Below are 20892 nucleotides of genomic sequence, written 5' to 3'. Positions count from 1 at the left end.
TCTAGAACAAGAGCCCTTGAAGAACAGAAATAAATACTTGCATGCAGTCCACTCAAAATAAAACCTGCACATAAAGACCACTTACAAAAAAGCAAGGAAAGTATTCTTAGTAGAGAGGTGGACTGAGGTACGGGGTTCAACTTCACAAAATGAAAAGATGCAATTATACATTATATTTACTGATCTGTTGTATTCTGTTCTTTGTATATATTTCCTTTTTAAACATATGACTAATGTCAATTCAGTAGTATTGCTTGACATTTTATTCACCTTTCAATAAAAAAGAAGAGTCTCTATTATAGTAGGAAAATGCTGAGGCTGGTTTAATAGTATCACGTTCTCAAAATAACAAAAGAAACACTCAAGCATCTACATAACAATAAAATATATTATAACATTCTTCAAAACTCTCCAATATGCATACAATACATACATCACAGGCTTACATTGATAATGTGCTTTACAGAACAAAGAAATAATTTTTGTTTTCTGTAGCTTTCCTGGCTTCCATTAAATTTAATTTCATGCATCGTTCTCTCTCATTTCGTTTCCAAGGTTTTTAATGAGTATCTTGTGCTGCAAACAATCATAGATTTCCAAGAAAACTTCTCAGATCAGAAGGGCATTTGGGTGAAAAAGGTTTGTGGAGAGAAATGGAGGGTGTGGAGGAGGTGGAGGAGGAGGAGGAGGAGGAGGGGGGGGGGGGGAGGGTACTTGACAAAATGCATTAAAAGCTGCACTTGCTGGTATATCCTTGTTGCATTGCTACAGAATTTTGTTTAAGCCATGTCTATGGATATTATTATGGAAGGTAATGAAATGATTTTGCTCAAAAGAGTGAGAGTATTAAAAAAGATTCTCACTAGCTGCATTTACACTGCAAACTAAAAATCGCTGATTTATCTCACATTCCGGTGAACACAACAAAATATGGAAAAATCCACCTCTGGAGAGTGCCTACCGAAGTTTCACCAATTTTTGCAGTGTAAATGCAAACTTCGGTAAGATACCGATTTTCGCTTTAATACATGGCTCTCCTCGCTTTCATGTTAACGCAGGCAGGGCATGCACACTACTCACCCCAAAATCGGTATAAGCAAACTTTGACGTTTTTTAAATGGGTTTTCCCAGTAGTGTAATAGGTAATCAAAGAAATAAACGATTTTTCAAAAATAATTTTTGGCTAGTGTAAATGGGTCTCTTGATTGCATTTGTATGCATCAGTCGAGGTCATCTTCAGTTCAGGTAATAATGTAAAATAAATCATCAAAGAGTCTTATAATGACTGTTAAAAACTACTACGGTAATTGAGGATGTCTGCCTAATGATTAAAAAAAAAGTAAATTGCTGAATAATGAGCAAAGAAATGTAATAGAAAAAAAATCAAGCTATTCGTTCCCAGCAATGAGCATAACATGCAGTCTACGAGTCATGTTATTTTCGTGACTAAGACTTCCTGTAAATTTGTTATTCATTTGTTATAATTTGTTGGACCAAAACACCAACCTATAGAATGCTAATTCAGATTAAACTCACATCAATTACATTACAATAAAAACTCAAGATTAGCTTTATAAACTGACTGAACATTAAAGCCTTTCCCGACGAATGTTATTAAGGTACTGACTGCTAGAGTTGACTAAACTCATATAGATTCAATATGGTCTGACTTCAATATGGTTTAACATCGAGAACGAGTTATTCAATACTCTTTCCAATTCTTACATGTATCCAGATATCCAATGTTTAATCTGTTTCTCCCCATATTTAATGTACTTCTCTCTATACAGTATATGTAGTTTCTATATATGTAATTTATATATCTGTACATCAGAGAAGATCTGTACAAGACACTGCTTCATCACTTTCACTTCCATGTGTTTTTTTTTTCCTTCCATATTCTTATTTATTGTTCTGACACGGTGACTTTTTTTCTTCCTTTCTTCATATCTCTCTCTCTCTCTCTCTGTCACTTTCTTTCTTCATCTACCTCTGTCTCTCTGTCACTTTCTCTCTTTCTTCCTTTCTTTTTATGTGTCTGTATGTCTGTCTGTCACTCTCGCTTTTTTTATTTCTGGCTTGCTCACTCACTACTTCTCTGTCACTTTCTTTCTTTCTTCCTCTCTCTCTCTCTCTCACTCTCCATGTCACTTCTTTTGCATTCTTCCTTCCTTTCTTTCTATCTATCTGTGTGTCTCTTTCTATCACTCTCACTTGCGTGATTTTTCTGGCTTGCTCACTCCTTATTATCTCTCTCTATAATCTCAGCTCTCAGAATCTCTACCTCTGCCGAACTCTCAATGTCCCCGGCTCAATTTCCGGACAAAATAGTGAGTGAATGGAGACATATCTCGACAGGATCGAACGCTGTCCTGGGTATTTCTGGAAATCAGCTATGATTCAGTTGGTTTCCCCTTCAAGATGGATCATTTCCCCTTTAAGATACCCCTCCCCCTCTCATTCCCCCCCCCCTCTCTCAATTAATCAACCCCTCATTTTCTCTACAACCCCCCCCCCTCCTACACACACACTCTCTCTCTATCTCTCTACCTGTCCTGGGTATTTATGGATATCAGATCTGCCCCCCCCCCACAAATTTCCCACTCTAACTTTATCGCCCCTTCTTTCTCTACCCCTCCCCCTCTCTCTCTCTCTCTCTCTCTCTCCCCCTCTCTCTCTATCTCTCTGTCTTTCTCTCTCTCTCTCTTTCTCTCTCCAGGTATTTCACAAAATCAGAAGATGCAGTGTATATCCCGTGTCCATTCTCCTTCAGAATACCCCCCCCCCCTCCTTTCCCCCACCTTCATTTCATCATCTCCACTTTTGCTACCCCCTCTCTCATTATCTCTGTCATTCTTTCTCTCTGCCTTTTGGATACGAAGCCCCCTGAAACTTGGCTTCAAACTCTTTAGATATTCTCTAGGTATAACTTAAAATGAGCCCCCAAAAATAATGGATGTATTTGAAACAGGTTAAACCCTACAGATTCCAAGAGGAAACTTACGTGTAAGCTGGAATTCAGATAGCAAAACAAAGAGAAAAAAAATGTTGTGAGTCAGCCTGGATATGAGACCATAGAGGGGCATTTCCCCATCTTTGGCTGGAAAGTATGTCAGGGGGGCAAGAGTCCTCAATGAACCCATGACCTGACGCAACCTTACCCTTCCCCACTGCCACACAAATGACTATAAACCGTTGTGGAGCACAACCCCTTTTTTCATTGCAACGCATGAGGATCCCAATAGAGAAAAAACATTGCATGAAGCACTTTAGCTGTCTGATGAGAGCAAGGAGGGCATTAAGTGTTAACACCCTTCTGTCTCTCATCTAAGTAGACATACTTTGTAAATCATTTGAACAAAAAACAATGAATAAGGTAAATACCAGGAAAAAAATAGCAAATTATAACAGAGTCAACTTTAAAAAGCAATTTTCGTGGAAAGAAGACTCTTGCAAATCATGTCAATTGTCATTCAATTATCTCATGGCATGAACATTTGCTGAAAGAAACTTTTCCCCGTGCGAATTATATTTTTTCTCAAATCTGGCTTTCCTCGTGCTGCTGATTATCATTTCTATAAAGTAGCAATTAAGCATCTCTCTTAGGATTAGAGCCAAGATCATATTTTTCTATGAAAATGATTTAGTCAGAGGGATAGGAGAGGAAGCTTAATTCATACAGTCATAGTTCAGAGAAATATCAGCCGACATCAGTAGTTGATTTGGGAACACTCTTGCAAGAGGTAGTAGGTCTATGTTTGAACCCATTAATTGTCTAATCATGTGGAGAGAGAGAGAGAGAGAGAGAGAGAGAGAGAGAGAGAGACAGGGAGGGAGAGAGAGAGAGAGGGAGAGAGAAAGAGAGAGAAAGAGAGAGAAAGAGAAAGAGAAAGACAGACAGAGAGAGAAAGAGACAGAGAGACAGAGAGAGGCAGAGAGAGAGAGAGAGACAGACAGACAGACAGATAGAAAGCAGGCCCAAAGTCTAATCAACTCTCATTTCTATAATATATGCTTAATAAAAGAATCAACAGATTCCCCTGACATAGCAGGGAAGAAGAAAAAAAAGTGATATAAAGTTAGATATCATTACGACTTTGTCTAATTTAGTAACTTGTCTTTTCCTTTGCAAATTATGATCGTTTTACACTCAACTGTGTACCTAGATGTGAATTTCCTCTCTCAAAATCACTCTCAAAGTTCCAACCTTTGGAAACATTTTTTTAAAGGGTTGAATTAGTATTTAGAAGTTGATATACATCTATTTCATAGTCGTTGCTCTCCATGTCTGTTCGGTTTTTAGAGTTTCATCTCATAATCTCCTGTGTTTCTTATTTTCATTCTTCAACTTTTCTTTGTTTAAATACTGATACTCTAAACGCAAGACGCTTGATTACATATTCTTTTATACATATGAAAGTATAAAAGTAAGAGCATGTTATAATTCAATACACAATCAATACAGTTAAACGTCGCAATGTGAACAAACCTCTCACATGCAAAGACAGTGCCCTATCTTTAATCTATTCTTCCTCTATTCTTCTCCTCGAAATCATCCAAAGCTTCTGTAATACCTCGACAGTCATCAGGGAATTAAACTCAGGATCAAGTTTCTCTGAATATAAATTAGCACGCCACAAATCAGAGCATTAATAAAGGTGAACGAAGCGTACTTGTGATGCTTTTCACGTTTTATTTTAGGCATTGGATTCTGAGAAAAAGCCCTTGCTTATCAGGGGGCAGGGAATAGGGAGAGGGGATGGGGGGGGGGGGAAAGCTGTGAGTAATCTAGGAATCAGTCACGTCGACAAGCGAGGGGGTATTTTTAACTGCAAAGAGAAATGAATGGACATGTGAATCAGCTGATGGGATGTATGGTAGCCTAGTTGTAAGGCAGTGAAAAGAAAAAGTGATTCTAGAGGAGGGAGTGGTTTAGGATTGGGAAGCTTCGAAAGAGCTCTCAATAAAAGCAATGAACTATTTCACAGTATAAAATCAAATAGGAATTCCCATGAACAAAAATGAACTGCCAACAGTGCTATCACAAAATAATATCAAGAATTCCAGTAATATTTTTTTGTCAGAAGAAATGTTCATTACTAATTACGGTAATAAAATGATTACCTTCACTGGGTAGAGGCATATGAAGACTAGAAAAACTAGGATAGGCCTCCATGCAAGGTAATTTCACACAAAATTTCCTCTTTTCCATTCCTTAAAGTACTAAGTACTAAATTAAAAGAACAGTTTGAATGCAAAGATATAAAATGGGCTTTCTATCAGATAGTACTTGACTGAACAGGAACAAAAAATAAAACAAAACACAAGTTATTGCTGATTTTTGTCCTGACAGATAAAGTTGCCCCCTTCCACAATTGAACATATACAAATATGGTCATGTTAGTAATTTCTCTCCTTAATAAGTTGTATAAAAGTATTAAATTTTCATCAATGATTGTTTTGTTGGAACGTGTTAAAGGGATACGGTAACCTCGTCTCAGATTCTGAAACAAAATCCTGGGTTTAGCTCATGCTGCAATGATAATTATAAACCTTTAGGTTAGTCAGGAACCCCATGACTTTTACAAGCTTATCACCTGTCTGATTATCAAGATATTTATGAATGGTATTGTAAACCGGTCACTCAAAGATTTTTACTTTTTTAAGGCACTTCTTGATCATTTTGAAGCGCAATTTTGTTAGGGCTTCAATATTACACCATATTACAGACACTGATAACACCTAGAGCCATGCATCTCAGATTTAACATTGTTAAACGATGCCTTTAAAGGTTACAATTTCATATATGTAAAACCTGTTTGTGCAAAACAAAATAGCTGTAATGTCGAAATGAAGGAGTGGCTGGGTGTGAGACCATGTGAATCAGGTAGCATTATTAGCCACCATCCTGCTGCCTGGGAAAGAGGGAATCCCATGGGATTAACAAGGTGAGGATGGATTAGATTATTAGAGTTGTAGGCTTTCCTGGAAAGTTCTGTCAGGTTCACAGAGGAATACACACATATTCCTGCTGAATGGGTGTTGTCTCTTAAGATGACCTTGTGGCCTGCCATGGGCCATTGGCAACGCAAGTTCAACCTAGAAGGTGATTAGTTTAATTCTCGCTATCGCAACTACTGTGTTTGGCCATAGAGGGCAGCACCGGCCATGGTTATATTTGGCAACGGCACTTCAGGTCCCCTTACAAATACAATGGGTCAAGAATTAATGGAAAGTCCTGTAGACATTTTATTTTGGAGCAAAAGGACTGTAAGTAACAGATTATGATAGTGCCTGCATAGATCTCATCAAATCATTGGGAGAGTTCATGAAACCTGAACAATAATTTAGTAAAATGCGGAATTAGTTGACACTGCTGTGCATTCTCTCTGGAGGCTGGAAGAAGCCTTGTCCTATTCGTCTTACCCAGTAGCATATCTGCGCATGTGCTTGGTGTACACTAAAAACACCTATGCCCTATTAAAAAATGTTTTTGGAAAATAAATATTATAAAATTTCAAAGCAACGTTTGAGAAAAAAATTATTACTGAAACATACAGATGTTGAGGATGTATAACACCTAATCACTATGATATCAGGCTGTAAGTTAATTGCAATCTCCTTTTTAAAGCATTCTTGGAAAAAGGTATCATGACATTAGAAAAATTTGAGGAAACATCCTCGCTGTTACATAAATAGGTTGACTTCTGACAAAAATATCTGACTCTAATTATCTGACTCTAATTAAATTATTTGCTATAAGCAACTTCCTATTAAAAGCATTCTTGGAAAACAAGATAACGCAATATTCAAAGTAGCAGTTGAACAAAATATCCTTGCTGTACTTTTAGCTTTACTATACTGACAATCTCTCTCTCTCTCTCTCTCTCTCTCTCTAATTAAAATATGTACTAAGCACTCTCCTTTTAAAAGCATTCTTGGAAACCAAAATTATGCAATACCCGAAAGTAACATTTGAGAAAACAAATCCTTCCTGTTACATAAATAGGTTGATTATTAAGACCATCTCTCTATCGGGAAAGAAACTAAATTTGGTTGCTCAAAGTGCAAGGAGCTATTTGTATAAAAATAATTATTCTCATATAAATGGGTTTATAAAGAACCTCATTTAGAATAATATATCATTTTTAATTGGCAGGATTTGTTGGGAGCACTTCCTGGGAGCTCTTCTTGGGAAAGGTCCAGATTTTTGCAAGCACTCACAACGTCAAACACATTAATATTTTGTTTAATTGAATTTGATTACGATTTATTTCTTGCTAAATAATACATAACACTCGGTATCTACTCTTGTAATGTAATTGCATCCATTGGGTTTTGACAAAAACCAAATGATCATAATCTTTCTTTTAATATCCATAGTAAAAAAAAAAAATTAAAATTGAGAAGAAAAAAAATCACTAGTTTCTTGTGAAAATAGTTTTCTTTATTCAGCAGAATTTCTTGAAAACTGTCTTGGATTTATTTCACATCTCTCAAAATACTGAGAAATACACATTTTAAACAGAAACTGCCTTTTGTGAAGCAACGTTCTTGGAACCTTGTCAAATGCTTGTGAACAGATTCATTAGGGGCATTTCGAATCCTTGATAAGTAACAATAGCTTTTCTTTCTCCTGCAACATTTCTTGAAAGCTGTCCTAGTTTCTTAAAGAGAAGGTTGAGTTCTGGGAAGAGGTGAAAAAAAATTTGTGAGCGTTACTCATTCTTATTATGCAAGTGTTGAAGAACATCAGATAAGACATGTTCCCTGAAAAGCATGGCTCTTCAAATGCCTTCATATTATAAATATGCATGTAACATCGTAAAAATCGGGGGTGGGGAGGGGGCGGCTTTTTACGCCACGTGTTCGTGTAGTCCCATATACATCTTTCTGTGCAAGTGTTTGTAACTTTACCAAGACTTGGCCAAATTTCTTATCATTTTGATGATTCCAGAACCTTGCAATACACACAAATTCTTATATGCTAGATGATCAACCTTTTCTGGTCGGTTCCACGCCATTTCTTTCACAATGCAATCGCATGACCAGAACTCAACTTCATCTTTAAACATACATCCAATTCATATGTTCATATGTATTAGTAAACCAGTCTATCGTTGTACACTGTGTGATTTTGGAATGATCTAAATAAAAAGAAATTGATTTCATCATGCTGAAGATCAAAGATGGATACATGATATATGGTATGAAAAGTTTAGAGTCACACTTTTGGACTAATTCTTGTCTTATGTTGAATATGAGGGCATTTGAAGACAATTCTATCTGTATTATAATATTCTTCCAGACTGACATGAAATAACAAATAAGCTTTCCACACCAATCTCACACATCTGAAGAGACCAGCAACGTTTGCCACACCCTATCTTATAGTTTCTAGTTTTTCTGATGCTTGAGTATCACAAGGAGCCATCTTTACCTTTTTACCCCTTATCTCTCCTCCTCTTCTAACTACACCTCCTTCTCTTCCTCTCATTCTCTGTCTCCTTCTTCTTCTCCTCCTCATTTTCCATCTCTCTTCCTCTCATCCTCTGTCTCCTTCTTCTTCTCCTCCTCATTTTCCATCTCTCTCCCTCTCATCCTCTGTCTCCTTCTTCTTCTCCTCCTCATTTTCCATCTCTCTTCCTCTCATCCTCTGTCTCCTTCTTCTTCTCCTCCTCATTTTCCATCTCTCTTCCTCTCATCCTCTGTCTCCTTCTTCTTCTCCTCCTCATTTTCCATCTCTCTTCCTCTCATCCTCTGTCTCCTTCTTCTTCTCCTCCTCATTTTCCATCTCTCTTCCTCATCATTCCTCTCTCTTTCTCCTCTTCTCCTCCTCCTCTTCACCTCTTGCCTATACTCCTTCTCTTCTTTTGTTTATCAATCTCATTCATCTGTACAGGACCAACAAAACTTAGCCAGACCCCATCCTGGTTTCTTACCTTCCGGCTCCAATATCAGCTAATGGAATGATTTCGACAGGAACCATCCTCATCTTCTTCCACATTCTTTTCCTTTTCCCCCTCCTCCTCCAATGCTTAAAAAGCTACATTCTAATCTCACTCACCTGCAGAGGACCAAAAAACTTAGCCACACCCCCATCCCAGTTTCTTGCTGTCCGGCTCCACCAGAATCAGCTGATAGATGGCCATCACCAAGAACCCTCTTTATCCTCCTCGTCAACCCCCCTTCCTCCCTCTTCCCCCCTCCCCCCCCCCCCCCTCTCATCAACATCATCTGCATTCTAATCTCACTCACCTGTAGAGGACCAACAAACTTAGCCACACCCCATCCCAGTTTCTTGCTGTCTGGCTCCACTAGAATCAGCTGATGGATGGCTATCACCACGAACCATCTTTATCCTCCTCGTCAACCCCCCTTCCTCCCTCTTCCCCTCCTCTCCCCCTTATCAACATCATCTGCATTCTAATCTCACTCACCTGTAGAGGACCAACAAACTTAGCCACACCCCATCCCAGTTTCTTGCTGTCCGGCTCCACCAGAATCAGCTGATGGATGGCTATCACCAGGAATCGTCGCACACGCTGGGGGCTGATGGGATAAAAAGGAGCATAAAACTGGTGATATACAGGAAACTAAACAAGTTATAACTACCCTTCAATACAGACAAAACACCAAAAATAAACATACAAACAAATCACAGAAACAGAAACTTCAACTATTAAATATTTCAAAAGAAATTGATATTTGAACAGTTTGCAGTTTTATAATAGTCTTAAATGTAAAAAACTGTCAAACTGTTAACCTATTCAAAACTAGTCTCAAGACACATTTATTCAAAATAGCGTTCAATGATTAATTAACTCTGTTCACTTTGATGTGTATTCCATATGTATTGTAATTTATATGTCTATTTGCATTTTTAGTTTTGTATAAGATGTAATTGTATATCAGTCTATTTTGTGTGTATAGCGCTTAGAGACTTCGGTGGTAAGCGCTTTATAAGTAACATTTTTATTATTATTATTATTATTAAAAAACAGCTCCTTTGAAGAAAAAAAAACCCTGTTCTTGCAGTCCTATAGTATTCTGAGTTGAGGTGAAAATAGTTCATGACATGTTCAAGGGTATGAATGTATCTATAAAGTCTGTTTCATTTAATTTACAATGTTTTCTACCTTTTTAAAATTAAAAACACAAATCTGAAATGAAATGGTAGTCAACATTTCAACAACGGGGAAACATTGAAATTCAAAGAGCTAACATCTAAAGGGGAGGTTTCAGTCATAATGTTGCTTCCATACCTTTTGTCTTTGGTTATCACAGAGCAGGCAATCAAGTCACTGTTATCTGTAGGGATAAAGAAAAAGAAAGAAATTCTCTTGATTATTCTAGAATATCAAACAAGAATTTGCAATGACTTGATAGAACATAGAATATTGGACAGATTTTATTCATCCTACACTGAAGGAATGTTATACAGTAAACCCGAAGTGTTTATGAAGACCACTCTAGGAAGAAGAAAAAAGGTCTTAATTGGCATCACAGGCTTTTAAAATAATTTTTTCATAAGAAATGCTGTAAAGGATATATATGAAAAGAGGCTGCATAGCCATATGGAAATACCAGTGATTGATAAGCCAGGGCCCTGTCTTACAAAGAGTTGCGATTGATCCAAATCAATCGTAAGTCCTCTTTGATATCAATCGCAACTTTGCAATTTCCTATCTCTTATGTACATAGTTGCGATTGATATCAATCGCAAATAAGTTGCGATTAATATTAACTCTTTGTAAGACAGGGCCCAGGTGCTAATATATAAATCCCTTTTAAATATTCTACAATGTCCAAAAGAATTGGGTCTTAATCTTTTTGTCAAGGATTGCTCATGAGTATATGGCACATTAAAAAAGAAAAAGAGAGTGGAGAATATTTATCTCTGGAAATACATTTGATAACCAAATAAACAGAGCTCTGGTGGTTTAAAAGAAGAGAAAAAATGCCAAAAGGAAATCTCATCTAGATATACCAAATCCAAGGAAAGCTCTCAAGAACAAAAAGTGTATTTTCAATGGCAAAACAAAGTTGATTAAAAAAACAAAAAATGGCAAAAGGAAATCACATTTTGATGCACCAAATCCAAGAAATAGCTCCCAGAAACAAAAAAGTAATTGTTTAATGGTAATTAGTCCTCACCACAATAGGATGTGGGTTCAGTATTTCATTTCACAGATGTGGTAAAAATCATGACATGGCTTCTAAATCATTCATTTATCAAGCTTTGGTAAGATCACATTCAGTAGAGAAACAATCTGGCATTATGCATGTATTAGAAAAAAAAAACACTTCAGTGGAACCACATTAATTATGAAGAGCATTTTAGAGCTCTGATATAACGAGGTATCTATCATAATATGGTGATTTTGCTGGTACCAGCTCTTAATATTCTTTTGTTTTTTTTACCCTGATATAACAAGGTAATTTATGGTTGACTTTGAATCATCGAGCAATCGCGTCCTGTCTGGTTGTCGGGATACACAACCTTTCGTAAAAAACGAAAGTGGAAGATGATGCGACCATTCCTTTCGTAGATTTGCCGTAGGGTTTTCACAAAGTGTCGGTAAATTGGACTAGACCATTTGTAGATGAGAGGGTTTGATTTCACAAACATTACCACTGACATTTCATGAATAAAAGGGCATGTTTTCACAAAAGGTTAGGTGTTGCGACCATCCGACCTGACGACCTGATGATTCAAAGTAAGCCAGTAATAGACCAGTTCACGGTTAGCACATTACTCCTACAGCGATGGAGGTGCAATATAAATAGCCTTTGTTTCCCCCTTTTAAAAGAATACTTCCACCTGTGTATCATGGAGTGCACTGAATGTGCATGAATGAATAATGTTACATAACTTTCATACGCACGTATCCAGTATTTCGTCTCCGTGTATTTCAAAATTTGTTCTGCAATCAGACTGCAATCGTGAACTGGCTTATTTCCATGCCCGCCCCCCCCCCCACTCCGTGAACGGAGGGATACCATGCGTGTTCCCAAACTCTCAAACTAACAAAAGAAAAAGGTTGACCCGAATTGACTTAACACACCAGACTTTTGCTGAAAAGGGGGGGGGGGGGTGCTGAAAAAGGCTTGTATAACAAAAGAAAAAGGTCAACCCGTATTGACTTTACACACAGGACTTTTGCTGAAAAGGGGGGGGGGGGGGGTTGCTTGGAACATGCATATGCGTACCCTAAATAACACTAAGTGGGGGGGGGGGCGGGTTTCCATGGACCCCAGGACCTCATTATAACGCGGTTCCACTGTATGATTATGCCAAATCTTTTCATGGAGATTGCTTTAACATTCAGGAAAGGATGGAGACAATGGCATCCACATTCTCCAAGTATATGACCAGGCTTACAGACCAAACATGATTCAATTTATACAGTAGGCTTGCGGGTGCACCATGTGAGAGAGAGAGGGAGAGGGTTGAGGAGTCCTGAAAAGGACTCTGACTCGTTAATTTTTCTTGGGGGTGTGTAGTCCTGAAAAGGACTGTTTGTTATCTTTCTTAGCATATAGTTCTAAGGAGAACTATAGCGCTTGGAGAGGAATCCTCAACCCTCTCCCTCTCTCTCTCACATGGTGCACCCGCAAGCCTACTGTATATCTACATCACCATGCAAGCCGACACTTACAAGCAGCATGATTCAATTTGCTTTAAATATCCCATTTGTCCATCAAGAGGATTTTCAATTAACATGTTTTTTAAACACTCGATCAATACTTCAATCACTTTGAAAGGTGATTAGCCTTACTCATTTATGAAAATGGCACAGAGAATACAAAATCAGTATCTCTGAAAATAGTTATGAATGGCATTTCGTTTCGTTTAATAATAATCTACATCAAAACTGTGTATCACTTTCAGTGCTGCTCACTGATACATGTACAAACAATTTTTTCCTGGAAAAAAGTTTGGAATAAAATTTTCTTTAAAACAACCTAAATACCCTGTATGAGATCTCAATGATATGAACCAATTGGCAAAGGAATGAAATAGTTCTTTTTTAGAAGAAAACAAAAGGAAAGATAATACTCTAAAGACCTACTACGTCAGAGCTACTTGATTGTGTTTCTTAATTAGCAAAGATAAATAATATTTCCTTGAAAACTTATAATAAGCACAAATATTTCCAAGAATGTAGCCTTGTTTATGGCAATTAGTATCTTTGGATGTAAAAAAAAAAAACTCTTTACAATATATGGCTGCTACATTCCACGTCTCATAATGAGAATAGGATTTCATTGTAAAGAAAATTACACAAAATATCATTGAAACATATTTTCTTTTTTTCAATTGTAATTGAATGGCTAATCTCATCCTCATGATGATCATGCATGTTGTATGTTTTCTGAAAGTTTCAGTAAATGTGAAATTTACCAAGAAAAAGACAAACGGATGCATTCACACAACAAACAAAAAATTATGACATTTAAAATCTTTGGATGTAACAAATTATTATTAAAAAAAAAATCAATATATAGGTGCTACATTCCGAGTAATTGAATTAAAACAGAAATGTACATTTCTTTTTATCATTAAATGGCTATTCTCATCCTCATCTGCTATAATAAGTAGTAAGTCTATTTTAGTGCAAGATTATATTGAAAGAAATTGGATTCACTATCATTACTGTATATGAGAATTAGTGAATCTGTATTAATTTAGTGTTAAACAATGTTGAAAAATCAAATTCAGAATTATAAATAAGAAGAAATAAATCAACTTACTGATGGATAATGCTGGAAAGTTCAAATTAGAAATTATATAAAGAAGAAGTTGATCTATTTGAGTGTAGGATTTTGTTGAAAATCTCAAATTTAGAAGTATAGGAATTAGTAAGTCTATTTCAATGTTTGATAGAGGGTTTTGAAAAAAACTGCAATCATTTTTTAACAAAATGAAACAAACTTTTTTGTTGGAGGAAAATCTAGCTTTATCAACTAATTCTAATTCTGTGAATTTAACAGGGGTAAAAATAGGATCAGATTCTCTTCACATAAACCACAAGGAAGCAGCTTGCAAGTTCCAAGCAACTTTTGACCACATCCTAAAGTTTGGTGTTTCGATCCATCTGTGGTTTTCTAATAAGGGCTCTTAATCCTGAAGTCACATCGATTCAAATTTCTCTGAAGGGCTTTTACTTTCTATTCCTTGGTCTGCACTTCAATCTCTCCCTTTCTCTTTTTTCTTCTCTTTTTCACTCTTTTTCCTTCTTCTTCTTCCTCTTCTTCTTCTCCCTCCTCCCCTCCTTCTCCTTCTCCTTCTCGACCTTCCTTCTTCTTCTTCTTCTCCGCCTCCTCCTTTTTTCCTTTATCTTTTTTTCCCCTTCTACTTCTACTTCTTCTCCTTCTCCTCCTTCTCCTTCTCCTCCTTCTCCTTCTTCTTCTCCTTCTCCTCCTCCTCCTTCTCCTCCTTTTTCTTTTTCTTAATTGTCCTCTTTATCCCTTTTCTTCTTTTTCTCCTTTCATCTTCCTTTTCACAACTTGTCCACCTCATATTCAAACCTCCATTTCTCGTTCAGTCTTTCTATATCCTTTCACTCCACCTCAACCCCATTTCCCATACAAGGAAACCCCTTTCCTCTCTCCCCCTGTCATTTCTTATCTCTGCAAAGGAATGCATACATGTACATCTACAACAGTTAAGGACTGATTTGAAATAGTAGATTCAAAAGAAAACATTCACAGAAGAATTGATTTGTGTGACATTCCTAAATATGTTAACATCATCAGTAGATATCAGCCCTGTTTGCATGCGATGAAGTAAACCTGGAGAAAATGGTGGGGGGGGGGGGTGGAAGATGGATATATGGACCAACTGAAGAGTTGCCAGGAATTTCGGAGACAAATTTGTCACCCAATACACACAGATCACACATTCAAATATCAATTCTCATACTAAAACCTATTGGAACATGAAAATCATATCCCAGTTCCTCATCCTTAATTTCTGATAGTGAGGGGGCAGTTCCATGTTGCTTATATTATAGTTGATATTTCTCCTGAATTAATGAATCATATATTGAAATGAACCCATATTATGGGTTCATTTCAATATAAGTTTTCCTCACAAAAGATTGTTTGTCCATGCACCACAAAAATTCAAAACAAGTTTTCATTACAAATGAGGCTCCAGTATGCATTTTGCTATATACAGCAGTTCACTATATGACATCTTATTAATATACAACGTTTAGACTAGAAAAAGTTAATAACTCATCCTACCGATATACACAGTTTATGCATAGTCATACCATGGAGATAAGAAGAGTATCTCCATGGTCATACAATGAATTTGGTGGTCTGAAGGGGGGGGGGGGGTAATATTTCAAGCTCGACCTGCTCAGCTTGATGGTAAAGCGCCTACAGGTTCGCTAATTGTATCAACTACAGTGCTCTGAGCCCCTATCCAATGTCACAAATCTCCTTCCCCTGAGCACTGAAAACACATCAAAATGTATGCACCTGCATGTGCATTCCCAGACATTTTTCCAAGAAATGTGACTTATTATCAAAATATATGGCCACTAGATCAACTGATTTGCTGGCATTCATGAGGTGCTGGTATTATAGGTATCATTTAACAATGTTGAATCTGAGATGCATGGCCCTACGTGTCATCAGTGTCTGTAATATGGTGTAATATTGAAGCCCTAAAAAAAATTGTGCTTCAAAATGATCATGAAGTGCCTCAAAAAAGTAAAAAATCTTTGAGTGACCGGTTTTACAATACTCATTTTCCCCAATAGACTGTAGTGTTATAAAAACTGTTGGGAAAACGACAAATCAAATTTTGATTTCCAATCATAAATATCTTGATAATCAGATGGCGATCGGCTTGTAAGAGTCACGGGATTCCTGACTGACCTAAAGGTTTATAATTATGATTGCAGCATGAGCTAAATCCAGGATTTTGTTTCAGAATCTGAGGCAATATTACCGAGTCACTTTAATACTAAAAGGTTACTGTCTGGCACAAAAATCCTAATCAATTTTCAGACTTTAGTGACCAGGATTTGTCATTTGTAGCAGAAATGTTGCATTTTACTCTCAATACTTGTAATTTAGCCCAATCCAATTGCTCACAGTGTCAGATTTACAGAAACATCAAATATTCAATAAATTGGAACTCCCTCCTCCTCCTCACTTTCAAATTATTATTCCAACAAGATACTAGGAATCATTTTCCTTTGCTGATCGCTTACATATCACTCCAGCGCAAGCCTACTTTAAAATTCCCTGGAAATATATCTATATTGATCAGTCTCACAGTAGAACTCTCTTGACAGACTGAAATTGCGTCAAATTTATCAGCTTCAATCAACATACCTTTGCAAGATTAATATCAATTCAAATTAAATTTTCAATTTGAAAATGCGCCTTGTACATAATACATTCAAAAACACAATTATGCCCTCGGTATTCAGATAAAATCTCGAGCTATTCTCTGCTTCTAAATGCAGAGTCGAAACACCTTATGCCAGACATTTTTCTTGGAATCATTAGATACATTCTCAAGGGCATGGCATGAATATTGAAAACATGATTAGTATTTTCTACCTTAAAGCAAGGTGGATATCGTTTTGACTGCATCTCTACAATATTAAAGGTAAAGACCAGTATTGGAAACGCCCCAATTTCAAAAAATGAAATGGAAGCTCTTATTACCAATCATGTGAAAGAACATGTTTTGACTAATACATGATGATAACAATTTTGCCGGGAAACCGCCTACTAATTAATATATTTCGTAAATTAGTTTATCTACATGGTCTGTGAGAGATAAACGCACGTGTCGCGCACATGTGCGTATAGTCCCATATACATCTTTCTGTGTACAGTGCTTGTAACTTTACGAAGACCGGGCCAAATTTCTTATCATTTTGATGATTCCAGAACCTTGCAGTACACACCAATTCTTATATGCTAGATGATCAACCTTTTCTGATCGATTCCACAACGTTTCTTTCACAATGCAATCGCATGACCATAACTTTTCTTTACCTTTAATGTAACGTCTGTTTGGATCTAAAATGGCGTGAAGTCGTTTACTTTAAAGGCATCGTTTAACAATGTCAAATCTGAGATGCATGGCCCTACGTGTTATCAGTGTCTGTGATATGGTGTAATATTGAAGCCCTAAAAAAATGTGCTTCAAAAAAGTAACAACCTTTGAGTGACCGGTTTTACCATACTCATTCTCCCCAATAGACTGTAGTGTCTTAAAAACCGTTAGGAAAATGAAAAAATGAAATTTAAATTTCCAATCATAAATATCTTGATAATCAGACAGGCGATCGGCTTGCAAAAGTCATGGGATTCCTGACTGACCTAAATGTTTTTAATTATGATTGCAGCAAGAGCTAAATCCAGGATTTTTCACTTTAACAAAGTTAAAGAGGAAGTCCACCCTGAAATTAAGTTAGTTTTAATAGGAGTAGAAAAATGAGAGAAACAAGTCAGTGAAAGTTTGAGCAAATTCCGATTAAAAATAAGGAAGTTAGGATTTTTTAAGTTGTGATCAATCAAACACAAATTGGCAACTCTATGACGTATCATGCGAGCTCAACTTCCATTTGCTCAGTACTAAAAAAATCTAAAATTTTCATTTTCCCTCAAGAAAAATTTCAACCATACATGCACCCTAAATATAATAATTGCAAATATGTTTCTATACTCCCCCTGCAAGGAACAAATATATATTCCGTCATCAATAACGAAGAAAACATGATTTTATGGAATATTATGCACAAAGCAAATGAAGGAGAGCTCGTATAATAAGTCACAGAGTTGCCAATTTGTATTTGATTGATCACAACTTCAATAATTCATAACTTTCTTATTTTCATTCAGAATTTGCTCAAAACTTTCACTCACCTGATTTTCTTATTATTCTGCCTCTATCGAAACAAACTTATTTTGGGGGTGGACTTTCCCTTTAATGCCTTTCTGGCTCCAAACAGATGATCTTTTGCAGATGGGAAAAAGTTTGAATGTTTCTACGTATTTCATTTCAGATTTTGTGTAATGTTTCAAGAACAATCTAAGATAATACCATTCTTCCTTTATTATAACAGTAGTGTTTGTAATTTCTAACTACAAAACCTGTCACTAGAATATAAAAGTGGCTGAGGATATATGAAGAAATATTAAAGTGAAGGAAACATATTACATTGAATCTTAATACCAAGTTCTTAATTAATGCCATTAGAAAAAGAAACAAAATCCTTTGTCAATATAGGTTACATGTTTATAGCTTGAATATTTTCAACTGAATTTTTTTTAATTCCCTGGCATAGAAAAAATTCTATGTGTGTAAAATATATAACTCCAGCTTCATGTGCTTGCTACATCCTGTCGAGTTGCAATCTATCTGTATTTTTAAGATACTGTAATGATGACTATTTTTAATTTGCATTGTCTTTGGACTTTCAATCCTGCAATCAATCTGGCATTTAATTCTCAAAAGCACTATACAGTCAAACCTGTCTATAAAGACCACCCAAGGGAAACAAGAAAAGTGGTTTTTATGTGCAGGTTCCTTTTATATTACATGTTTTAATGGGAAAACTTTTTCCTATCTTATAACATTGAGCTCAGTGAATATGTGTAGAGCCTTTGTTGCGCACAGTTGCCATTGATTTACACATTAAAAAACCGCAGCAGTTTTTACAGTGGGTGTTTACCTCGTCATATCTTAGCAGTTTGCAGGCACAAAACCCTTGTCAGTCTTTGTGCTTAATAATCGTGTCTGCAAAATTGTGGTCTTTCTAGAGGGGTGGTCACTAAAGCAGGTTTGGCTGTATCACCAGTTAGGAGCTCAATGGATGTTTACTCATCAAATTTTAATACACAGAGCTAATACCCTTGTGGGTAAAAAAAAAAGAAGACATTTAATTCATCTTCACTTCAGTCCGGACAGCAATCATGAAGTCTTTGGGTATATATCAAACTGACTAATGAGAAAAGGGGAAAAAGTATCATTACAAAATACATTTCACACTGCCCCTATTATTATTAACCGGCATTTCACCCAGTTTTATAAATGCTCATGTATGTTTTCTAAAGGGTTCTTAAAGGTAATACAATGTTTTGGTACGGGGTCACGAATTTGGTTCAAATGAACATATTGTAAGCATATGCGATCCTACAATATTCAGTGATCGTTGTCGCAGCTGAAATCGAGTGTAAAGTTATGAAATTGTAAATAATAAACTCTTTATGTTGTATAGCTTCCTCTCAAGGTCAAGATATTAATTAGCTATAAAACAATGTTTCTTGACTAAAATCGACCGATTAGCTATTCCCGTTTAGAAATTATATATCACAACTACATATTCTGAGATTTTCATGGTCGAAACTACCATCGTGCGGCCGTAGGTGGTATTTCAAATGTATCCAAATTTACCGGGAGCACCGGTAAATCTTTATATTCCATTTTTCTCGAAAGCAGAAGTGTTTTATGGGCTAAATTTTCTAGTGCTTATAATACATCCACAGGGGCATCCAAATATATCAAAATTGTAAAGAATCACTATCTACCCAATTTTAAATATTTCCCAAAACTTTGTATTACCTTTAAGAATACATACAACAGGGTTTGATATAGCCTAGTTTGATATATTTCCAAGAAAAGTAAATATCAACGTTCAGGAAAAGCCTGTAGAAAAGGGGCAGAAAATGGGGCAGAAAGTATGAACGTGTAAGGGTTTCGTTATTCAGGCACTGTTTCTGGAATCGTATTCATGGGGGGAATGGTTGAAATTAGGTTAATTTCATAACTTCCCATTGTATCAGGCATAGGGGAATATGTAAAAGGAATATAAGCTCCAAAAATCCAAATACCTTTTTTAAAAATACATTTTCCATTGAAAGAAAGTATTCCCACAGGGTACTTATGAGTTTCGCTCTCCATATTAATAATCTAAAGATAAAAAGTAATCTCAAATTTTGGTTAACATATTTTTGAATCCACAATGCTGTAGAGAATTAACTTACATGTGTATCTGCCATGAAAGACAAAATCGTATTTCTCTTGGGGACCATACTTTCATTAGTGGCAGGCACATTATTAGAATAATATAACTCATCTAATGAAAATCCAGAAGGGTATTTTTTACTGTTAAATCAAAGGTAAAAAATTGTTATAGTATTTAGCACACTTCTGCTTCCAGGTTATGATTTATCAGGATTATGCACTGTTACGAATCTGACCTGTTATTTATCATACAAATATTCTTGATTATGTAAATGTATGCGCATTCGAAGAGTTGGTGAACGGGAGATTTAAAATAAAACCACCACAGTTGTTTTTTCTAATACTCTCTTGTACAAGAAATGACATTAAGTCTATTTTCGTTTTTTTTTTTGTATAATAATAATAATAATAATCCGGTTTTTTATATAGCGCTCAATACACCGATCCAACGATGTACCTAAGCGCTTTACAGATATATTATTATTATTATTATTATTATTATTATTATTATTATTATTATTACAGAACTTCTCCTATTTACTTCTGTGATGACTACCAATTTTCTCTAAATCTTACACCTCATTGATGGTGGTGGCGGTGACACGACATTTGCTCCTGCAACAATTGCTCCAGGCTTTATTTCGTCTAAGATGTAGGGTTAGGGTTAGGGTTTCAATAGGGTTTTATGTTAGGTTTAGGGTAGGGTATAGTGTTGAATCCAGGGTTGAAGTTAGCCATTCCATTAGTGTATGAAATTTACAGCGGAGCAATTGTCGCCGGAGCAAATGTCATGGAATCGGTGGTGGCATGTGTTACTCATTTTGTGGTTTCTTTTTTTTTAAAATCTTATATTCCTCTGTAACTAACATGAACTCCAAAGTTTG

At 36.2% G+C, this 20892-nt stretch overlaps 1 protein-coding gene across 1 annotated transcript in view; it reads right to left on the bottom strand.

The window, feature by feature from the left end:
• The window catches only part of LOC579783 (protein CLEC16A), a 104667-nt gene that overhangs the window by 34362 nt on the left and 49413 nt on the right, over positions 1–20892 (bottom strand). Inside the window, exons 19-20 of the mRNA XM_030984386.1 lie at positions 10266–10311; positions 9441–9552 (exon numbers count right to left, since the gene is read on the bottom strand). Coding sequence (XP_030840246.1) covers positions 9441–9552; positions 10266–10311 — 158 coding nt within the window. The remainder of the gene's footprint in view (positions 1–9440; positions 9553–10265; positions 10312–20892) is intronic.

Source organism: Strongylocentrotus purpuratus, unplaced genomic scaffold (genome assembly GCF_000002235.5).
Source record: "Strongylocentrotus purpuratus isolate Spur 01 unplaced genomic scaffold, Spur_5.0 spur5_scaffold_14, whole genome shotgun sequence".
In the NCBI taxonomy this organism is placed as follows: Eukaryota; Metazoa; Echinodermata; class Echinoidea; order Camarodonta; family Strongylocentrotidae; genus Strongylocentrotus; species Strongylocentrotus purpuratus.
The sequence above is the reverse complement of the archived record's forward strand: the minus strand, read 5'-3'. Positions and strand labels throughout refer to the sequence as shown.